The sequence below is a fragment of the Taurulus bubalis genome, assembly GCF_910589615.1.
Source record: "Taurulus bubalis genome assembly, chromosome: 5".
In the NCBI taxonomy this organism is placed as follows: Eukaryota; Metazoa; Chordata; class Actinopteri; order Perciformes; family Cottidae; genus Taurulus; species Taurulus bubalis.
Window position 1 is genome coordinate 5,962,849 of NC_136593.1, and position 22,049 is coordinate 5,984,897.

Sequence of the window (22,049 nt, forward strand, 5' to 3'; positions counted from 1 at the left end):
GCTGGAAAAAAAAAGAACAACACACACAAGCAAGGAAATAATGAGCATCAATAAAAATGATTTGACTTGTTGTCTAACTTTAGTTGTTTATACCGAGTGGTAGCAAATTACTCTGACTGACAGGGACATAAGCAGACAGATGCGTTTTGAAGATTGTAAATAGAGGTTAATAAAATCCTTTTGAAGAATAAAAATACATTTGACTTGGCTTGCTCAAGCACTATTTGTGTGAAACATTGAGAAAGATAATAACAAGTAACTGGAAATGAACCATTCCAATGCCATTGACAGTTTTGCCGCATACTATAAAGATGTCTTAATAAATGCTTGCCCCATAGCGTACTAATCTATAACGTGTATCACTTAATCTCTCTGCAACATCTCATTATTAATCCAGTAAAAAAAAAAAAGTGCTGCCTCACAGCTGTCCATATAGGTGCCATACATTCAGGAAGTTAAGGGTGCTATTGCTTTTAAGCTCTGCCAAATCGTTGTCACACAAGGTGTCGTAAAGCCATGTCAGACAGAAATGTGGCTCGACTCCCTGGTGATGTTTCTAAAAGGTCCATTACTGTAACTACAGAGGGGGGCACGCGTCCTGGTGGCTGGATCGCACAACTTTCAAACATGGCTTTGCTTTTAGAGGCTGACCCCTTCCTGTTGCCTCGCCCCGCTCTGCAGCTCAAAGAGAAACGAAAGCCACATCTTTTCCGGGTGTCTTCATCACGCAACGATGTGAACCGATATAAAAAAATTAACAGAAGGCTAAAATACTCTCAGGTCCATGACAAGGGTGTCAACTATTTCTTCACACGAATCTAAAAAGCATGTGCTCTACTGGAGGAATGATTTCGAAACAAAAAGTCTTGCAAGCAGACATTCTGACCTTTTTTGATATTCTAAATCTGTTAAATAAAATAAAAAGCCTCCCTCTCATTGGTTACAGGTGATTTACTTCCACTCTCCTGCTCTTGGTTGTTTCAGCATCGCCAACTCCCGGTGCAGTACCACTTAGCGGTCTAAGCCCGAGGCGGTGTGCTCCCTCCGGGGGCGAAGAGGTTGTACGAGTTACCCCACATTCACGGGGAACTATTGTTTGCTTCTACAAACACAATTTGACTTTTGTCTCTCCACGATGCGAATGCGTACATTATACGGGCTAATCATGAGACGCGTGGGCGCTGTTTACCTCACTGAAGGGATTGGATTGGATCAGAACGATAGCATCTTCACCGGCAAGCAGGAGAGAGAGAGGATCCCGGGCCCACCAACAATTTCCTTCTTCAAAGCAGCATTAGTGGCTCCATTAAAATCCTGTCTCCCTTTTTTTTTTTTTTTTCCTCTCTTTATGGCCGTCTGTGGTTTCTGAGGAGACGAGAAATCGCAATCATTGAAATGCTAAGTGACTTCAAGGCTCCTGTGAATATTAGAAAACGGAAAGAACTACTCCGTCATCTGCCATACACACACACACACACACACACACACACACAAAAGGATGAGACCAGTGTTTTGAATACCCCTCCTGCAGTCTGCAGTATCTCAACACAAGCCGTTACCTCTGCAGAAATCTTGACACATACAGTACATGACACCGTCCCGTGTCAGTCTTCATTAAGACTTAACCGCGTGCACGAAGACACACCGGCAGCTCCCTCCGAGACGTTCTCGCTGATGCTATCATGTCAGCAGGTTTTCAATCCCTTTCTTTTACGACAGTATAAGGGATGAGCTTATCACGGCTGCAAATGAATCAATGAGGGTAATTGCAGGCAGGAGTGCTATCTAGACTGCAGGCCGTGGGACAACAGTTTATACATAGGAGGAGCTCTGGGGGCAGAAAGGGTAGACCCTGTCCCATCCATCATTCCAGCAATCGTCTTATTAATGCGCTCTCTCTTTTTTTTGCTTCACAGGTCACAGATGGAGGGACCATCAAGCAGAAAATCTTCACCTACGACGCTATGTTTAATACCAATTACTCTCACATGGAGGACTACCGCCGGCGCGAAGACCTCGTGTACCAATCAACCGTCCGGTGAGCCTCAAAGATGAATCATTTAAAACGACATGCTTGCTCAGCTCTGCTCGTACCATGTTACATGCTTTCTGCTCCGCTCGCGAATCAGTCAAACTAGTGAATTGAAACATGTTACGCGCGTTGCATAATCAAACAACCTCTTGGTACTGTGATCAATGCCCCGTGATGAACTTCTGCGCTACATAACTCCATTCCCAGCCATCTGCTGCTGGTCAGACCAGGCCAGAGTGGAGTGACTGGGCAAAGGGGGTCAATGCATTATAACATGAGGACAGGAGGCATCGACGGGACTCTAATCAGCGGCTCTGCTCAGGATAAAGAGTTCAGTGTTTGAGATTTAGCCAACATCTGGCCATGCTGCTCCTTATTCCACTGCATTTACAGCAGGTAGCGCGGCCCTGCTCGGGCATATATAGAGGCTCACCCGAGTGTCTGCGATCCAAACACAGCACAGCCCTGCTGTGCATGCATTAACAGGTTTTACTGAGCGGGAGCAAGAGATGGAGGAAGGAGAGAGTCGTTGGACGAGGAGTCAGCTGGCTTCGGTTTGCATTACGTTCTGGAGACCGTCTTCTTTTACCTCCGGGCCTCAAAAATACGTCTGGCAGCTTTCTGCCCATCTCCTCATCCCTCGCTCCCACTGCAGACACGCCTGTGTGAATGTCCAACAACACAAAGGAAGTACTGGCCAGACGTCGCACCCACGAACTTCATTTAAAAAAACAAAATGCTTCCGTCTTTGCCTTTTTTTCCTTTTGTTATGATCCTACTTTCATCGTTCCCTTTCATCTCATCTTTGTCCTGTTGCTTTTCATTCATTCCGCTCATGTACGTTTCTACCTCTTCGCGTGTTCATTTTCTCTCCCCCCCCTTACTCCCCCTTCCTCCTCACAGCTGAGGATGATTTATCTGGACAATCCTACTACCCCTTTGGGAGAGTATAGGCATCATCGCAATGGAATGACGTACACACTTACATGCACTCGGACATGGGAACATGAATGCACACACTAACAGAATACATAAATCCTCATGTCCAGACACCCACCCCTATACATACCCACACACACACACGTCCATATGGAGAGAAGACGTGAGACTTTCGTCTAGTACCAAAGGGAAGTGGGGAATTCAAAATAATCTGCATCAGAAACAGTTGGATGCTGCCTGCAGTGACCTGCATCCCAATCTGTATCAGAATGCTTAACCCGGTTTAGTCGAACAGAGAGAAATGTGGCCTGCTGCCACAGTCACACCATTATTCCAAGTCAAGAAAAGAATCCCTGCAACTGGTCACGGTCCACTTTCATGGAGCAACACAGAAGCTCAACAGAAATGCAAAAAAAGATGAATTCTTACACGGTATAATCTCCCATTTCCACCTGCAAAATGGTACGGCTCCTGTACAAAGCCTTCGCAGTCTGACAAATCCACTTGTACGACCTAAAATAAATGCCTCCATATTCTGTTTCTTTTATAAACTGCCTAGCACTTCATTGAAGACGATATTATTTAGCTTTTTTTTCCCTTTTGTAGAAACCTTTTACTGTGTGATTACTGTGCTATAAAAAAGTAAAACTAGTCATTTTTCTTCTCACATGCCAGCTTAATAATTATTAGACCATTTCAAGAGTGATATTGATTTCATCCAAGTCTTGACAGCTTTTGACATCTTTCAAAGACTGGAAGCAGCTGGTACTTCCTCTGTAGTTAAGTGCCAACGCATAGAGGCATAGTTCTTGTCAGACTAATGACAGATTTAGCATGTAGACGATGGCTCTTACGTTTGGAGGACCTCCAGCATTCAAGCTCAAATCCCAAGAGCAGGAGTATGCCACAAAAGATGAATGTAGCGTATCGATGGCATAGATGTGGTTATACCAGGGGTCGGCAACCAGCGGCTCCGGAACCGCATGCGGCTCTTTAGCCCCTCTGTTGCAGCTCCCTGAGGCTGGAAAAAAATAAATAAAAAGTGCGTCACATCCTTTTTTGTCGCTGTCAAGCACCTTCCCCTGCAGGTGGCTAACTGTGATTTGCAGAGGCCTCGCTAAACTGTCAACGGATAAATATATAAAAAGTCACGGAGAAAAGTAGAGTTTAAAATTCTGTGTGGACGTATTAATGTTATTTCACTGCCAATGATGCTGGTTGACTTGTATGCTTGATATGTGGCGAGAAATTGGCAAACAATGTTAATGTCTTAATGTTGAAAGACTCTTCCAGAACAAGCACACAGCATTTGCTGAAAAGTATCAAGCTGCAGATGAGCGGGGGGAAAAAAAGCGATTTCTCAACTGCTGCAGCAAACTGAGCAAATTAAATCTACTGTCAGGAAGTGGATCACGTCTCCAACTCAACTGCTGCTGCTGGTTCTGTGGCAGCTCATGAGACAGTGAGGCGTCCGCTAGTGAAAACGTATTCGTCCTCCTCCGTTTGCGGTGCTCTAAAAGTCCGGCTGAGTGAGGACGCTCAGTGTAAACATAGCAAAAGATATGCGTTTAAAATGAAAACCTCACGCGAAGACAGGTATTAAACCTGCTTACCTGCAAACCTAACACCTACCACATGAGCCACATATATAGACAGGACTTATTCCCGCATAGTTGTGTATTTACTTCACTTCAATGTAGCCGACACTCTACTGTATTTTTGTTCTATTTTTGTTATAAACAGGTAAAATAGCAATACAATGTCAAGAATTGTCTTTATTCTTGTTCTATAATTTCATAAATAGAACAAACTATAGTTGTTGTATACATATTATGACTATTTCTAAAATGTTAGAAGCTGTGATATCAAATAGCTTTTGAGGCTCGAGGCCAACATTTATTTGGGGGAAAAAGGGCAAAATGTCTCTTTGGATACAAAAGGTTGCTGACCCCTGGGTTATACCAATGCTAGAGCCCAGCTGACATTGGGGCGAAGGCAGGGTTCACCCTGGACAGGTCGCCAGTCTATCGCAGGGTACATTTAGAGACAGACAACCATTCACACCTACGGCCAATTTAGAGTCCAATTAACTGAGCTGCATGTCTTCAGACCGTGGGAGGAAGCCAGAGAAACCCGTAGGGAACCCACGCTACCACGGGGAGAACATGCAAACTCCACACAGAGGGACTGCCCAGACTGGGAACCGAACCCCGGGCCTCTGTTTCTGCTAGCCCTACACCACCGTGCAGCCCCAAATTGAGAATATGTCTCATGAAAGTGTCATTTAGATCCTCTAAACAGCCACACGGGTGTTTTCAGTTGTTCTGGCTGCTCGGGTTGAAGGTGGGCTGGAGCTTAGACAGGAATTTATTAGTTCACAAATCTTCTTCGACCAATAAGAATGATAAAGGTGTAGTGACTGTGACTTCATAATTCAACCTTGTTCTTAGTGTGGTTCTATACACTGTTGTTTCATGCAGTTATTCAAGTAATGTGTTATACACGTAGGTATTACTGTTCCGGTAAGAGTTCGACTGTGGTTGATGACGTATGCCCCAATGCTTGTTAGGTTAGAGGGCAGCGCCATCTTGTGTTGTTTTTTCGACATGTAAAATAAACGAGACACGACTTGTGTTCTCAACTGAAGGAATTGCCCTTTACTTTTAAATGCAAGTTCCTCACTGGTGACCCCGACGTTTGTTTGCTCGGCGTATTCGCGAACACGACTCGACCATGGCCCTCGCAGCTTCAACAAAGCCAACAGGAGACTCGGGATGATGCTACTCAATTAGTCTATACATGCCCACACGGTTCAGAGAAGAGGTCCAATCAGCCAGATTTACTGAAAACACCTGCGTGGGTGTACAGAGGAGTGTATTTTTTACTTTGTATTGGCATTGAAAGCCCATTGACTACTGCCTGTGGCAGAAAGAAATGAAAAGTCCAGATTTAAAAGTAAGGGCAAATAGCACAATGTGGAGGGATACAATTGAAGAAAAACCTGACAAACAAACCATACAAAAACAGTAGTTAATTTCTGTAGTGCATGTTTTTTAAACTTGCAACAGGATGAACGCAAACAGCAGCAACAAAATAATTATCCGGGAAATATGTTCAACGTCTGATCATGAAAAAAATCCACTTTGACTATGTATTAGCACCAAGCATCATCAATCCTCCCGTTGCTGGGTTGCTTTCCTGCAACCGGACATCAGCCAGCAGCAAACTGAGTGCTGGAATAGCCTTGTAGGTGCTAGCTAGGTTAGCTTAGCGTTCCTCTCCTCCTGGGGCAGTCGAGTCCAGCAGATCTGGCTGGGTGGTCGGCCATGAATTTAATTTTGGTTGACCCTTTAGATATTCAGTTTATTAACTTCTTTGTGCTTAAGCTTTTATAAATGGTTTCATTATTATAGTTCATTATGAACATTTGATATGGAGCCTTGCTTGGGGCTCCTCTTTTTGACCATATTTCCCCATATAGGCAGGCAGCACCCAGGTGGGCTCCTGATGGAGCAGTACCATACAGTTGTGTGACAGCTTTTTTACAGACCCAGTTTCATGTACATTTCTAGTTGTAGCAAGCTATTGGGGCTGTTAAACAAAATATACTCTGCTTTAAAATCAAATGTTTATCTTTTAAACACGGGCATCTCTGTCACCTTTGTTCAGACTGCATACATCATACCTTGGAGCAAGTTTGGGTCGAACTGTTGTGTCTTAACTGTAGAAAGAATTTGTTTGATGAATGATATTTCTATTTGCCTGCCTGAAATGAGTTGTTGCGAGTGTGCTTGTGCTGTTCGTGCATGTAAAGGGTCCCCCACTGCCTAGCTCACGGCTGCCGCGATGCACTGTGCTCATACAGCTGGTACAACTTAAAAACATGTTGAAAGCACACATATTATGCTGCTTAACACTGAGAGGGACATGCCCACAGTTTGTTTTGAAGTATGAACTGTAATAAATAAAGTACTTGGAAATGATTAATAAGCAAGACATTCCCACAGGGAATTGGACTTCAGAGCTTCTGTAATCAACGCAAAAGAGATTTATTTTAGGCCCTAAAAGTCCGTAATTTTGTTAGGAATTGCGGCACGCAAAAAAATTGTTTTTGTGTCAGTCAAGAGCCACTGTACACCCAAACATTGTCATCCAAAAATAGTGCGCACTTCATGAGAAGCCGAGAAAATACAGAGATGTAAAATGTAAAGATCAATTGTGGTCGACGATTGTACAACAGCGTTCAATTCAGTTTATTTTATATAGCCCATCATCACAAATACAAATTTTCCTCGGAGGGCTTTACAATCTGTACACATAACATCCCTGTCCCGGGACCTCACATCGGATCAGGAAAAACTCCCCCAAATAAAGATAGTAAAAACCCTTTCACAGGGAAAAAAGGGAAGAAACCTGAGGGAGAGCAACAGAGGAGGATCCCTCTCCCCGGATGTTACAGCACATTCAATGAATGTGACAGAAATGAATCATAACGAGTGGTCGGCATGGTCCATGATCCAGATAACCACAATCCATGAAGCAGAAGGAGGTAGAGAGGAGGGGCATCGGCATGTAAATACTGATCGCAAAACAAATCATGGGACTAAAGATTAGACGCTAGTGAATGTGCTCAAAGGATCCGCTATCAATTGCCCCCACATAATAAATTCAGTTTCCTGTTATGCATTTTTGCAACAAATAGATTAATAAAACCGACCAGTGTACAAGGTGTCTGTGTTTTTGTATAATTGTATTTTTTGGGATGAGGGATTATTGCAACGGATACGAAAAACACCAATTTTAGTGTGCAAAAGCCTTTACTCTTCTGGTCATATCCCCATGCTTTCTACTTCCTCTATCTCTGAGCTATCTCTTTGCATTTGAATTCATGAATGCAAGCGGGGTAGCGAACAACACAACTCGAGCTTTGTGGATGAGAGCAGAAAGATGAGCTACATCAGCACTTACTATAATGTAACCATCCAGCGCAAAGCCAATCGCGCCTCCCTCGGCACTCAGAGAATCACAGCATTATCCCCGTCATTTTGTTTCATGCTCATTCCCGAAACACGGGCAACTACAAAGCCCTCTTTGCATCCCGTCCTCCAGGCAATTTGCTTCCGCTTCCCATCGAGCGCGCACTGACTTCCAGTCGCCCGTCTTGACCCATTGGACCGTAATGCTTCAGGCCAGAAAGAGTATCTGACAATGTGCTAGTTAATTTGATGCAGAGATTGACTGGATGAGCTATCAGACGGCGCTCTGTCAAGACCGCTCTTTTTCACTCTCCATCTCGGCAGTTGCATTTGTAGGCAGGAGGAGTTCTGCAGGAAGGCCTACACAACAGGAAAGCGCTTTCAGATGCAACTCCTGGGGGACAATCGATCTCTCTTTGCGGTGTGCTGTTTCTGATGCTCCTCCATGGAGGCCCATTGCTATCGATCTGCTCCGTGTGTGTGATGTTCTCTGGTGTACAGGGGAGATTTTGTACTGTGTTTAATGTGGTTTTCTGGAAATTGTTTGTTTATTCAATTACCTATTCCCCTGCTTGCATATTAATAATCCTAGTGGCCATGAATCAGCAAGAATATGCTTTAAATGCATCTATGTATTCCAGCAAATATTGAAATATTAAAGGGTCTAAATTACACATGGTAAGTAAATGGTCACATGACCAGCGACGCTGTCTTCCTGGCTGCGCCATGACAAAAAGATGGCTGCATCAAACAAAAGGTTATTGAAGTATCTTAACGTAAAGATGGAAAGAATATTTTTGGTACGCATCATTAAGTATCACGTATTTACATGCGCATGTGTTCAACTGCTTCTTAATGCAAATATCAAAAGCTAAGCTAAATGTGGCAGGAGCTCAATGCACGTAGACGTGGTGAAGACGATCTGTTGAAGTTCAAACCGAGCTTCAGAATGTGGAATAAAAGCGACGTGAGTGACTTTGAACACGCTGTGGTTGTTGGTGCCAGACGTGCTGTTTTGAGTATTTCAGAAAAACAACTGATCTGCTGGATCTTCATGCAAAACCTTCTCTCGGGTTTACGGAGGTCCTAAAAAGAGGAAAAAATATCCAGCGAGCGGCAGTTTTCTGGGCAGATGTCAGAGGAGAACGGCCAGCAGTCAGAAAGTCCTCAGTAATTTAAATAAATAATCAAATAACCACTCGTTACAACCAGGTTATGCAGAAAAGCATCTTTGGACGCACATCGCATTAAACCTTGAAGCAGATGGGTCGGTGGGCAGCAGCAGCAAAAGACCACACCGGGTGCAACTCCTGCCAGCTAGCAACATGAAATGGAGGCTACAGTTGGCCCGGGCTCTCCAAAATTGGACAATAGAAGATCAGAAAAACTGGTCTGATGAGGCTCGATTTCTGCTGCCACATTCAGATGCTCGGGTCAGAATTTGTCACAAACAACATGAAAGGATCTATCAGCTCAAACCAGTCTGGCCATTCTGCTCTGACCTCTACCATCAACAAGGCTTTTTAGCCCAGAGAACTGCCGCTCACTGGATGTTTGCTCTGATTCGGACCTTTCTCTGTAAAAACCCAGAGATGGTTGTGTGTGAAAATCCCAGCATTTTCTGAACTACTCAAACCTTGGCAGCAGCAACTAAGCCATCTTCAAAGTCACTTCAATCACCTTTGCTCTCAATTTTTGTGGTTTCGCGTTTTCAGCATCTACCTTTTGTTTGTGTCATTGCAATTCAGCGTTTTATAACTCATTAAAGACTTCTGTGATTTCAACACAAAGTTAAGGACAAAAGGCCTGAGAGAATCATTGCAACATGAGGAAAATTATCAAAAAGGGAGAACGGAAGAGAGAAAGTATCCAGAAAGTATGAATAAATGGAAGACCAAGAGGGATTTCTTTCTGGTGAAATGTGAAGATGAAGCAGGTTGGAATCATGTGGTGTGCTGTTTTGGTTACTCTGCGAATAAATCCAGTGCGAGTATACTTTAGTTGACTGCAGGACTCGAAACACTCATTAACAGTTTGCTTAAGTGCTCCGAAAACTGTTATTTACTTCGTAAAATAACTTGCTTATAAGTGTTTTGCACAGTCAGTGCTCCACCTGCTTTATATGGATAATAAAAGCCAGCACCATAATGAAGAAAATTTGATATTGTGTTGTATTCAGTTATTCCTCTCAAATGGTGATTTTAATTCTATTAGACATTACCATTGGCCACCCATTAATGGGAGACTGCTGTAAAAAGAAAAATAGTTTGAGTACCCCTAGAGCAGAGAGATCCTCAATGGACTAGCGCCTCTGAAACACATGGCATCAAAGATTACAGCAGGTGTTAAAAAATGAAGTCTTAATATTTAACAGAAGTCTCAATGCTAGGAGTACAAGCTTTCTCTCTTTTTCCTCCCCAAATTCTGATGGATATATCTCACTGCCCAACTGGAGCAGACATCCACTCAGAAATGCTGTGGTCGGGTGTTTCTTTGTGGTCTCTTCACCCCTTCTTTCTGCAATAATTCCACGCCTTGAATTACCTTATCTCCGACTTTCTTTCCCTGCACTTGTCTTGGTTCGAATCCATGAACGCAGCAGTCGGGATTGTGGACAACAGAACTCCGTCTTTGTTTGTAAAAAACAAAGCAATGGGCTACATCAGCGTTTGCTGTAACGTGGCCAGCCAATTACCCGCCGCCACAGAGAGATTCACTGTGCTATTCTCATCATTTTGCACTGCGGAAGAGAAGAAAAGACTCACTTGTCTCATGCTCATCCCTCCAGGAAGCGCTGGTGGAGAAAACGCACTTCATATCTTGGTGCGCTCACTCTTTTTTTTTTTTTTATGTCTACTTACCTTTTATTCAAACATTTGCTCATGATTGGTTCGTAGAGCGAAACTTTACTTCCTCCCACTGACGGTTATCGTGCAAACATGATAGTCCCAACTATGTGCTGTGAGTCAGGGCAGCAAATACTGTTCGTCGGGTTTATATTTGTTTTGTCAAATGTCGTAAGATTTCAAACAATTGCACAGAACCAAGAAAACACGTAGCGCCCATCTTTGTCTCATCGGGAGTGGCACTTTAATTCCACTGCTTTTGGCGGTTACTGGAAATGTAGTTACTTTTTCATATTAAATAACGCGATTCTTAATGTGTACATTACTTTTGTCTTGATCATAGCAGACTAATGCAGCCTGGTCCTTGTAGCTTTTATGGATTATGATCCCAGTCAGTCACTAGCGTGGTGCCAATTCTGGCTTTTACGTACGTTGAACATATGAGGAATTTGACTTGGTGAAAGGTGCATAACAATAAACATAGAAAACACATGCAATAATAGATAACTATGGAAAATAACAAACAGATAACAGTACTTTAAAGCAAGTATATATTTTAGAATAAAAGAGGCAAGTGTATTTTAATGAGAAAAGAAAATGTTTGAAATTGAGAGAGACTACTAACAGAGCGAGCGAGTGGACGCTCACAGGTGCGTCCTGTGTCCTGATTGGTCGCGGAGGCGCTGTATCACGAAGGCACCCTGAAGGTGATGCAGAATGATGTCGCCGCTGTTTATCTTATCTACCTGTCTGTCAACGCTGTTACATCACAGTGCGCATCTGCTTTTTGGATCTGCTCTAGTTTCCTTTTTGACGTATTCATTATTCATGTATTGATCCGGCTGGTCAGTGCAGGCTAGTCCCACTGCAACACATTTAGTGTGTGGAAAAAAGGAAGCAGATTTTGTTCACAGTAATTGGCAAAATACAGTCAATTAAAATATGAAATTGCTTTTGAGGGAAATAGGTTGTAAATGTAACTAATTACTGATTTTCAGTAACTTGCACAACTGCTCATCCGTTTGACGGACACTTTGCATACATTTCTATGATAAATAGATAGATGTAGACTTTATTCATCCCCACGGGGGGATTTGTTTGTGGCAGCAGCAAGCAAAGTTACATATCAAAATATTAAGTATGAAAAATACTCAATATATTCAATACAATAGCAGAGCGTATTACATTTAAGAAAATTAAATAATAAAGGCTGCAAAATGCAGAGTATATACAGTGTATATAAAGTATATATAAAGTATATAGTGTGCTCGGGTTATTGATGATTCAATTGATGGAGGATCTGGTCAGAGGTGATTTATTATAAAGTCTTATTGCAGTTGGCAGGAATGTTCTCCTGTATCGGTCCTTGTAACAGCGGCGCTGAATCAGTCTGATTCAGTCTAACTTCCTACATAAAGACCCAATAATCAATGTTCAAAGATACAACAAACCAAACAAAAGTGTGTTCCAAGAGGAGAGGAGATGTATGGATTTACACTTTTCACACGCCAGGAACAAGCCAAACATACTCTCCCATGTTGTGGTCCTTTTCAGGGGAAGTGTAAAGGCCTTGCTCAAGGGTAATTGATGACAGTTGTTGAGCCAGGAGATGCAGCTTCTATGGTGGAAAGATGTTTGCTGGCGCACAGATTTGATTGCTCTCCAAAAGAGCGTTATCCTCTCCTACACACACACACACACACACACACACACACAGAGCTGAACTCATTAAAGCCCCGCCGCTGTTCCAACAGAGGTCCCCATCAGAAACACCCGGGCGGCAAGGACAATTGTTCCTGTTTTGTGGGTATAAATCACAGGGGCTAAATGTGACTAGTAGTGTCTCATTTTGATTATCACTGGTGACACATTAGCCAAGTGCTGAATACAGATTGCTCTCCCTTTTTCAAAAAACAGCCTGATCTCTCAGAAATACGTGGAATGACGACGACCTCTTAACGTGTCCGCACCACGGAAAACGATGCCCATGGGAAGTCAATTAGGAAATTTTCTCGCGGCACAGTGGTTGACAATCACTGCTCTAACAAGCCCCTTTCATGTCTTAATCTAAAACCACATTATTTTGGCTATTTACCTTTTTGAAAAAGAGAACAATGTACTTTGAACAAGCAAACATCCTAACAAATCTATTAATAGATAATTCAATTGTACTGGTGATTCAGACAAAAAAAAAAACATCCTCCATGTCACTGTTTTTCTTCTTTACTAGAATTAAGATGAAGACAACACGCGGGTATGTCCCTTCTGGGAGACTTGGAGCAATAGCACTGATAACTCGATTAACAAAAAACAGTATTAATAATGACCTGACCGGGAGAATTAAAAGACTTCCAGTTCAGATTTGATGCCGTTGAGACAAATACAGTCCCACTAGGAAAATAACAACGTATTCCTATTTTTGAATGCTTTATTTAAAGCATGCATAATGAAGATGGACAGTACAGTGACACTGAATCAGTTAGACTTAATGCAGTGTTCAGGATCATAATTGGGGTCATTTAACCCTTCGGTCTGTCAGAGCTGATGCAGAAATAACTCTGCAGGTTTGGATTCAAGAGGTTTTCGGTTCTAATTCAGTCTGAATCTTTTTAAAGGAGTGCATTTATGAATTATAAGCCTTTTGTTTTTGTGGGAATTCTCCTCTGTGGAAATGCATGTTTTAGCAAACATTATTCAATCTTTAACGAATGTATTTTCCTGAGACTCCAGTTTCGAGGCTATATATTATCTTCAAATGGTAAATGAACAACATTATCGCACGCTCAAACTATTTACATTTTTAAACATTAAAGCTAAGAGTGTTTCTTTGACACATTTTAATGATGATGATCAAATGATCATTTTATTAGTTCAACATTATACAGATCACGGTCACTTATTGGATATTTTTCAAGTTTGAAATGCAAATTTCATCATTGAAGTGATGTAGTAATAACAATAATATGGATATAATTGATAAATCTAACAGCAATAAAGTTATTTCATAATTAATTCACCATTAAGTGCAATAAAGCTAATAAGTAAAATATGCTAATCAACTTGAAAACTCTACAGTATTTGTTTGCAGAGGGTGACTTGCTGACTGGCTACTCCCAGTGGTGGCATTTAAAGAGTAGCAAACATAATAATGAACACCAATACACAAATTACGGTTACAACACAATGACTCTACAGACGGGAGAATTACGTTTTTAAAGTTCACTATGTTTTTTTGAAATGTCTCACTGTCTGCATCTGTGGTATTCTACGTAAGCTTGTTGAATAATTCATTTAAAATCATATCAATCAATGTTAAAGCTCACCAATACACTTCAAATGCTTTGCTGTAGCATCGGTGTGTCTATAATGCTAAAATGCAAAAAATAATATCAACTCTCATACTCTTATATTTTGCAGGCTCCCGGAGGTACGGATCTCAGACAACGGACCATACGAATGCCATGTGGGCATCTACGACCGGGCGACGAGGGAGAAGGTCGTCCTGGCTTCAGGGAATGTGTTTCTTACCGTTATGTGTGAGTACCATCTCTGCTCTTATTAAGGACATATGCGTTTCGTGGTGTCTGCGTATGGAATTCAATGTGTTTCTGGTTTAAACGGCGTGCTGGGGCGGGACATGGGTTGCATGTAGAGGGACCCTTCAATGTCAACGGGTTGGACAAGTAAAGATGGAGGACCTGGATCCTGTGCAGGCCTGCAGCAGGAGACGGGGCTCAAACATGTGGGATGTTTATAGTTGTATGTGAGTGGTGATGTTTTAAAACTGCTGTCCTAGAAGTTGGATATACTTGTCATTTTGGTGTTGAGTAATGCAGATAGCATCATTGATGAACGACTTATTTATCGGATTCCAGTGGCGGGCCGTGGATTTTCTACCTGCGCCTTCAGTGGTTCAGCTGTTTAACAGTAAAAATGGGCAAGTTAAGCTTTACTACCTCGCTATAATCGATATTTTTGAAAATGGATCAAATGATGTTGCGGAAACAATGTGACAACAGGTTGTTAATATTATTACTTTTCATTGAAAAAAGCCCAGCACCAAATAGCAGATTGATGAGTTAACGACTAGCTGGTCAAGTGGAGAATTTAGCAGCTAAATATCAGATATATATCCAGATATATCCTTTAGGAGAGATCAAATACATAGATTAACCAGAGGGAAAAATTAGACTTACATTCTCAAAGTGGCAAGAAACACTACTCCAAATAAGAGTGGGCTTTGGGAGGGTATTCCAGACACGCCTCTGCCAGCAACGCTTCCCTGCTCCTCCTGGGGAACCACAAGGCGATCCCAGGCCAGACGAGATATACAATCTCTCCAGCGATGTCCTGGGTGTACCTCTGGGCCTCTTGCCAGTTGGACATGCCCAGAAAACCTCAAAGGAAAGGCGCCCCGGAGGCATCCTGATCTGATGCCCCAACCACCTCCGCTGACACCTTTTCGATGCAAAGGAGCTGCGGATCTACTCAGAGCTGCCTTTGGAGGTCGGAGCTCCTCACCCTCTCTCTCTCTAAGGCTGAGCCCGGCCAGCCTTCGGAGGATACATCTGCACACCCACTCTTCATGTACTCATTTCCTAGCAATCGTGGTGTTGAAGTAGGACGGACTCTTGCATCCTTGTGTTGGGATAAAAGGAACGTTTTAATTAACTTGATTGTTCCCGGACTGGCGATCAGCTGTCTTACACACTCCTGGTGTGAATCACAGAACACCCGCCAGCGCTTCCTGCTCCGCGTCCATCGTTCTGTGTGAAAGTGTTTGAAAAAAACACTCTGATGGATGTTGGCTTTGAGAAGAAAACAATGGCACTACAGACAACAAGTGCAATAATCACCGTCGCCCAATGAGTCCCATAGATATTTTACACAAAAGGCTAAAACAGTATTAATTATTATTATCTATGTTTGCCTTCTCCACTGTGGTTTCTGTTTTGTTGTATTCCAACAACAATGAACCATATTGCCTTTTGTATTGGGGTGTGTGTATTACGTGTATGTTATTGTCTTTTCATATGCATTGTGCATTGGCGCTTTGTGAGACTGAAATATGTACATTTTAATTACACTGTACTACAACTAGAGTTGAAAATTAGCAATCGCTATAAACTCTCTGTGCAGCACATCAGTTTCATGCTTTGCATCGGAATTATGTTCCATGTCAGCGTCCCCATCAAATATAAATTTAAAATTTTGCGGACCGATGGGCCTTTGGTGACTGAACAATTGATTAAATTTCACTGGTTATCTGGATGTAGAATGTCGGCCATTAGAAGTTTATTGCTTCCGTCAGCAATGAACCGAACAGAAATAGACTTGTCTCCGAATCCTGAGGGTTTCTAAGCAGGGTCAAGAAATCGATCCAATTGGAAAATTTGATTTGCTGCAAATTATGTAATTTGGCTGTATTCCTCTACACTTTGCTTGTGGTGTGTCTTTCAATTTAATCCGTCAATCACGTGGATTTTAATACTGATTAATCTTTGCTTTCCCTCAAACCTTTATTGCCTTTGTAATATTACCATTATCGGTTACCGTGATATCTCGTTCAATCACGGGAGGACGTTGAGCGCCCGTAGCCTATTGCTCAGTCTGTGCGGTAATTATTGTATTTAAGTCCCCCTAACGACGGCTGCTCCTCTCGCCTCTGATGTATCAATTCCAGCAGCACAGACACGCTGTTCTCCATGTGCTCCTACGGCTAATTAGCAATGGTGGAATTTTTCAGTGGAACACCAGAGAGAGATACCGTTTGACAATATTACTCCATTATCTTTTTTTTTTTTTTTTTTGCCTCTGAGAACTGCCTGTGGTTTTCACGATTCTCTTTTTTTTGGGGGTGGGGTGGGTTGGTGTTTCGACTTAAGTCTTACATTTCTTTTTGACTAAGCCCTTGACCCTCTGTTCCGTTCTGTTCTGTTCTATTTGATGACCAATTTTGAGTGCTCCCCCACAATGTTGTCAGCGGAAGACTTTTCTCAACGCGGTGGGATTTAGTTAACGGTTTCTTGTTCCGACGCTGGGTGGGAAGAATTGAACGATGCAGTCGCGGGATAGTCGGAGCACCCGAACTAAGCTGGGTCTTAAAGCGCCACTCCACAAGAGAGGAAGAAGAATGGCCTCTGGCGCTACGGCTAATTGCCGTCTAAACTGAAACAGAATTATTCATAACCTATTAGTGTGTCAAGTTCAGTGGGAAGTAAAGAAAAAAGTAGAGAGGAGAAAGAAAATTAGAGGGGGGGAAAAAAAAAGTTAATTAATAGGAAGCAGTACACAGAGAGTATTTAATTTTTTTAAAAGGGCTTCATAAATAAGAATTATCATTTTAATGAATCCCCTGCCAAGAAATTCAATCATCCTGTTTTAAAAGGCTGAAACCCTGAACTCTCGATTTGTCGGCTAATGTCCTTCACTCTTTGGAAAGTTTGCTTTTCTTCTTGCAATACCCGAGCATATGTTGACTTTATTAAGCCTGAGGGCCACGGTCAGTATATTGCCGTGGTTACGCAGGTCCTTTCAATGTGGCTTTTGTGATCAGATGCATCTTAGGAACTCGGCAGCATCTGCATACGTGCATCTAGAGTCGACACTTCAAGGCGACCTGCCTGAGCAAACAATGCTCGGCTGTATTCTGAGCACAAAGAAGCGGCTGCAAAACGCTGGATGAAGACATTTCATTTCCTTTAATTTCTACACAATAAAAACCCCCAGTTACGTTTTCTTGCTCCTCTTCATCCCTGCAGTAGTATTCATCATATGTTATTGCAGAAAGGAAGCTATGCTCATTTGATACAAATTTGAGTATATTTAGAAGTTTTTTTTTTCACAATAAAACCCTCTGTTATTTTGTTATATACACGTTTTTGTTTAAATTTAAAGCAGCAAATCAGTTTTATTTGTTTGTTTTCTTTTTTTAATGCACACTATATACCATATTCCCTAGACAATGCACCGACAAGATTGTACCTTGATAATAGGAAACATGTATAAGAATCGGCGCCAAGATGTGCCCATAACTAGGGCAATTTATTATGTAAATGGTACCCCTGAACCTGAATGAGCTTTTACGGTGTGCTGTGCCTGTAAATTAATGATGAGGCACTCTGTTGTTATCAAAGTTAAACATCAACATCTGAAGTGAAAGGTTATGGATGAGAATGAGAAGTTCATTGTGAGAAAATGCTGAAATATGTGTCTGGACAGAATTCTTATTAGGCTATTGAATTTACTGTCAAATAATATTCAGTCTGAAGTGTGCAGAGGATACATTCAGCAATATTTATAGTACAGAGAATTGATCATTTAATAGAGTTTGGCCTTTTGATAACCGCCTTCATCGTCAGTTTCAATGAAGAGGACATTTAACAGCAAAACGTTCAGTTATTTTTTTTAGTTTCTCATGAAAGTTCTCATGAAATGTGTTTGCAGTATTGCATGAGGAAAGACACCGGACACAGGGAGGAAAAAATATCCCAAAACATCTTTCAGTAGCTAGAAAAAGCCTTTCAACAATCATAAAATAATGCCTTCTGAAATGTGTTCAATGTTATAATAGTTTTGAATTTTCAACAATAGTTTCTATTGTAATTTAGTTTTAAAAAAAATCACCATGAAAGAGACTATTCAAAACAAGCCAGCAAAGTGCTTCAATCAAATAAGTGTACTGCAGTGCCAGACTGCTACTACAGGATGCAGGTTCTACTGAAGAGCAGAGAGGTTCTACTGAAGAGCAGTGAGGTTCTGTATGACTGCAGTGAGGTTCTACTGAAGAGCAGTGAGGTTCTGTATGACTGCAGTGAGGTTCTGTATGACTGCAGTGAGGTTCGACTGAAGAGCAGAGAGGTTCTGTATGACTGCAGTGAGGTTCTACTGAAGAGCAGTGAGGTTCTACATGACTGCAGTGAGGTTCTACTGAAGAGCAGAGAGGTTCTACTGAAGAGCAGTGAGGTTCTGTATGACTGCAGTGAGGTTCTACTGAAGAGCAGAGAGGTTCTACATGACTGCAGTGAGGTTCTACTGAAGAGCAGAGAGGTTCTACATGACTGCAGAGAGGTTCTACTGAAGAGCAGAGAGGTTCTGTATGACTGCAGTGAGGTTCTACTGAAGAGCAGAGAGGTTCTACTGAAGAGCAGAGAGGTTCTACTGAAGAGCAGTGAGGTTCTGTATGACTGCAGTGAGGTTCTGTATGATTGCAGTGAGGTTCTACTGAAGAGCAGAGAGTTTCTACTGAAGAGCAGTGAGGTTCTACATCCTGTGACTACTGCATGCAGTCGTAATTATCCTTAATCTTGTTTTTTAAATGTTGAATGCTCACACGATATTCTTGTTTAAAATGTTTCTGTAGCTCACACCAAGATGATAGTCCAAAAACGGTGAGGGTTCAAGGAACGTCGAACATTATTTGTTCTCCAGATCGGAGGTTGCAGATATTGGGAGTTTTTGGTGTCAGTAGAGAACATGGATTAATGTTTCTTTCAGGACAAGGAGGTTGTAAAAGGGGAGAACAAACACTCTCATCCACACTGCAATAATGTGGCGGAAACCCGAATCAGACAAATTGTAATGCAGCATGGCTCACTGACACACATCTGACATTTGCAGAAGATGAAGATTGTATGCATATCTGAAATATCACCATAATCAAATGCAGTGGCGGACCGTGGATTTTGTACCTACGCTTGCTGTTTAACAGCTGATTGCTGAAACCTAATAAGAAAAACGATATTAGAGCTGATTAGAGCTGATATTAGAGCCCATATTAGAGAAATTATTCAGAAAATACCATACTATTTTAAAAGTCTCTATTCACAGATAGCCCTGAACAACAGGTTTGCAGTTGCTCAATCACACTTGCAAAAGAGGAGGCAGAACTATACATAATGGTATCATCTGCATATAAATCAAATGTGTTATTAATAACATTGCAACACAGGTTATTATGAATTGTAAATACATGTCTGAATATCATAATGTGTATTGTTTAATACTTTAGTGTCTGATGTGGAGCATTTGCAGCATCTGCTGGGATGTCAAGTCCTTTTAATGTTTTATAGCATTGTTATAACATGAATCTGAAACAGACATAATAGTCTTTTTCAACCTGGTAATATTCTTTCAGTTCAGTCTTAGCTTTTCTGAAAGGATATAGATTCAATTTAGTTTCAGTTCGGTAACAATCATTTTCAGCTGGTTTTAGTTTAATATATGTAATAACCCTGGTTCCAACCAAACTTAACTGCAAGAGTATGAAGTAGCGGACTTGAAAGATACATATTCAGCACAACACATGGTGTTAGTACAGTATAATTGATTTTGTATATTGTGATTTTCCCCACTTGAGGGATAGACTTCTGACCCATCACCACCAATCACATAAAATAGATATTTCATTCTGCAAACACTGACATATCCATCCCTGTAAAGCTAAGGTCATAATATCCAGCTTTAGTGGGTGAAAGGAATCAATACCTCTGTTCCCAATGCTAGAGATAGGGTCATTATTTGTTATTACCCAAAGTGATTTCCATGCCACATTCCACAGATTACAAAGAAAGGTTATTTGTCTCCTTTGAGTGGAGGCTGACCTTGGGAAGCCGGCTCCTAGTTGATCTGTGCATAGCGTCCGAGACATCTATTGTTGTGTTTGTACCATGTGACCGTTGGGTTGTGACTCCTCCGATGGATGGAGAACATCTCCATAGCCCTTGCGTTTGAACACCGTGTCACGTAACTGACGAAATCCTTTCTTCTAACCTTTAGTAAAGCGTGCGGCTGTAATTTAAAGGATACCCTTCGTGAGGCGGCATTGCTGGTATTTATAACCTCGAGAAGCAGAGATGAGCGCTAAGGTGTAGAGGGACTAATTACCTTCTCATCCCGTAAAACTGGGATTCGCTTCAATAATGGATGCCCGACTTTAATTAAGCGTCGTGTATATTTAGGCGCTCGTTTATAAATGGTGGGGGATTAATGGCGTACGAGCCGAGCCCGAAGACAGCAACGCCCTGCGGATGCAGCGGTCGGGTGGAGCAGTAGGAAGAGTTTGTGCGACTGGAGGCATGCTGGTGTGTGGAGAGGCTTGTTTGGGTGGCAGGGGTTTAAAGGATTGTTGGGGACCGGCGCATCCCCCCCCCTGTGTCTTGTACTTGTTCGGGAAGTGAGGAGAACATCTTTGGTCAGTGACTCAAACACGGTGGCCTGATTCTCCGCTCTCAGAGAAGAGGCAGATTTTGTCAGTTGTATTCTGAAGTGTTTGTCGTGTCGACTCGGGGGGGCCCGGGGGGATTGTTCAAGAGCCCTTGATGTGAGACTCCATTACTCTCTCATTTAGCTTCCGCTTCACCTTCCTGCTCATCACACTTGATGTCCTAGCGTGCTAACAGCGCCGCAACCGGTTCAATTGATTTTGTGCAAAACATTTTTCTACAACTTCCTCGATTTCATTTTGTGACAACAACTGTTCTCTTTTTTTGTATCTTGTTCACAATAACAGTAAAAACTGTCCTCTGAGATCATCTTTCTTTTTTAAATTGTGTGACTCCTTCCTACTACTACCACCATTCAGTGGCTGACTGGGAGCAGAATACAGCACTAATACAACTGGTTGGATTGGAGCCCATTGAGGGGGGGAAAAAATAAAATAATGAAATGAATTCAAAGAGCAGATGCATTATTAAATGTGTCTTTGAGCTAAACCCTGGGGTGATAATTGAGGCCAAAAATAAACAACCCATGGGCTTCCTCAAGGATTCCTTTCCCCAATATTGAACTGGCTGTCTGTGCATCAATTAGTCTATGCTAAAGAATTTCAAATTATTTTTTTGTCTCTTCAGTTTTTGTTTGTATTCCTTTTACTTAAAAGTTTTGTATCTTTCATTGATTTAGATGCAGGATTTTAAACCCTCATCAGACAAACTGTAAAATCTCGTGCTGCCATCTTTCCACAATTAGCTTCAACTGAGTTGTGGCACAACACTTGCAATCATATTAGCAGCCACACTGTATCTCATTTGAGGCTGCATTAACAACAAGCCAATTTTACCCTCAAGCTCGTTTAGTTCCTTATTCAGTTGACATTCGCCGGGCAATCGTCAATGGGGCAGCCGATGGGCGCCAAGGCTGGAGCCTCCTGAGCAAGCCTGTTTTCATACCCGCTGATTTCACATGGTAAATACAACATAAGCATCTGATGGTTGCATCATATCGTCTCCTCATAATCCTCCTCCAGGATGCAATATT

The 22,049-nt window shown here is 42.0% G+C and overlaps 1 protein-coding gene across 1 annotated transcript in view; it reads left to right on the forward strand.

Moving 5' to 3' along the window:
• Nucleotides 1-22,049, forward strand: part of igsf21a (immunoglobin superfamily, member 21a) — a gene marked incomplete at both ends in the record, with an annotated part of 166,536 nt that overhangs the window by 87,283 nt on the left and 57,204 nt on the right. The window contains 2 exons of the mRNA XM_079217800.1: nt 1,917-2,038; nt 14,211-14,329. Coding sequence (XP_079073926.1) covers nt 1,917-2,038; nt 14,211-14,329 — 241 coding nt within the window. The remainder of the gene's footprint in view (nt 1-1,916; nt 2,039-14,210; nt 14,330-22,049) is intronic.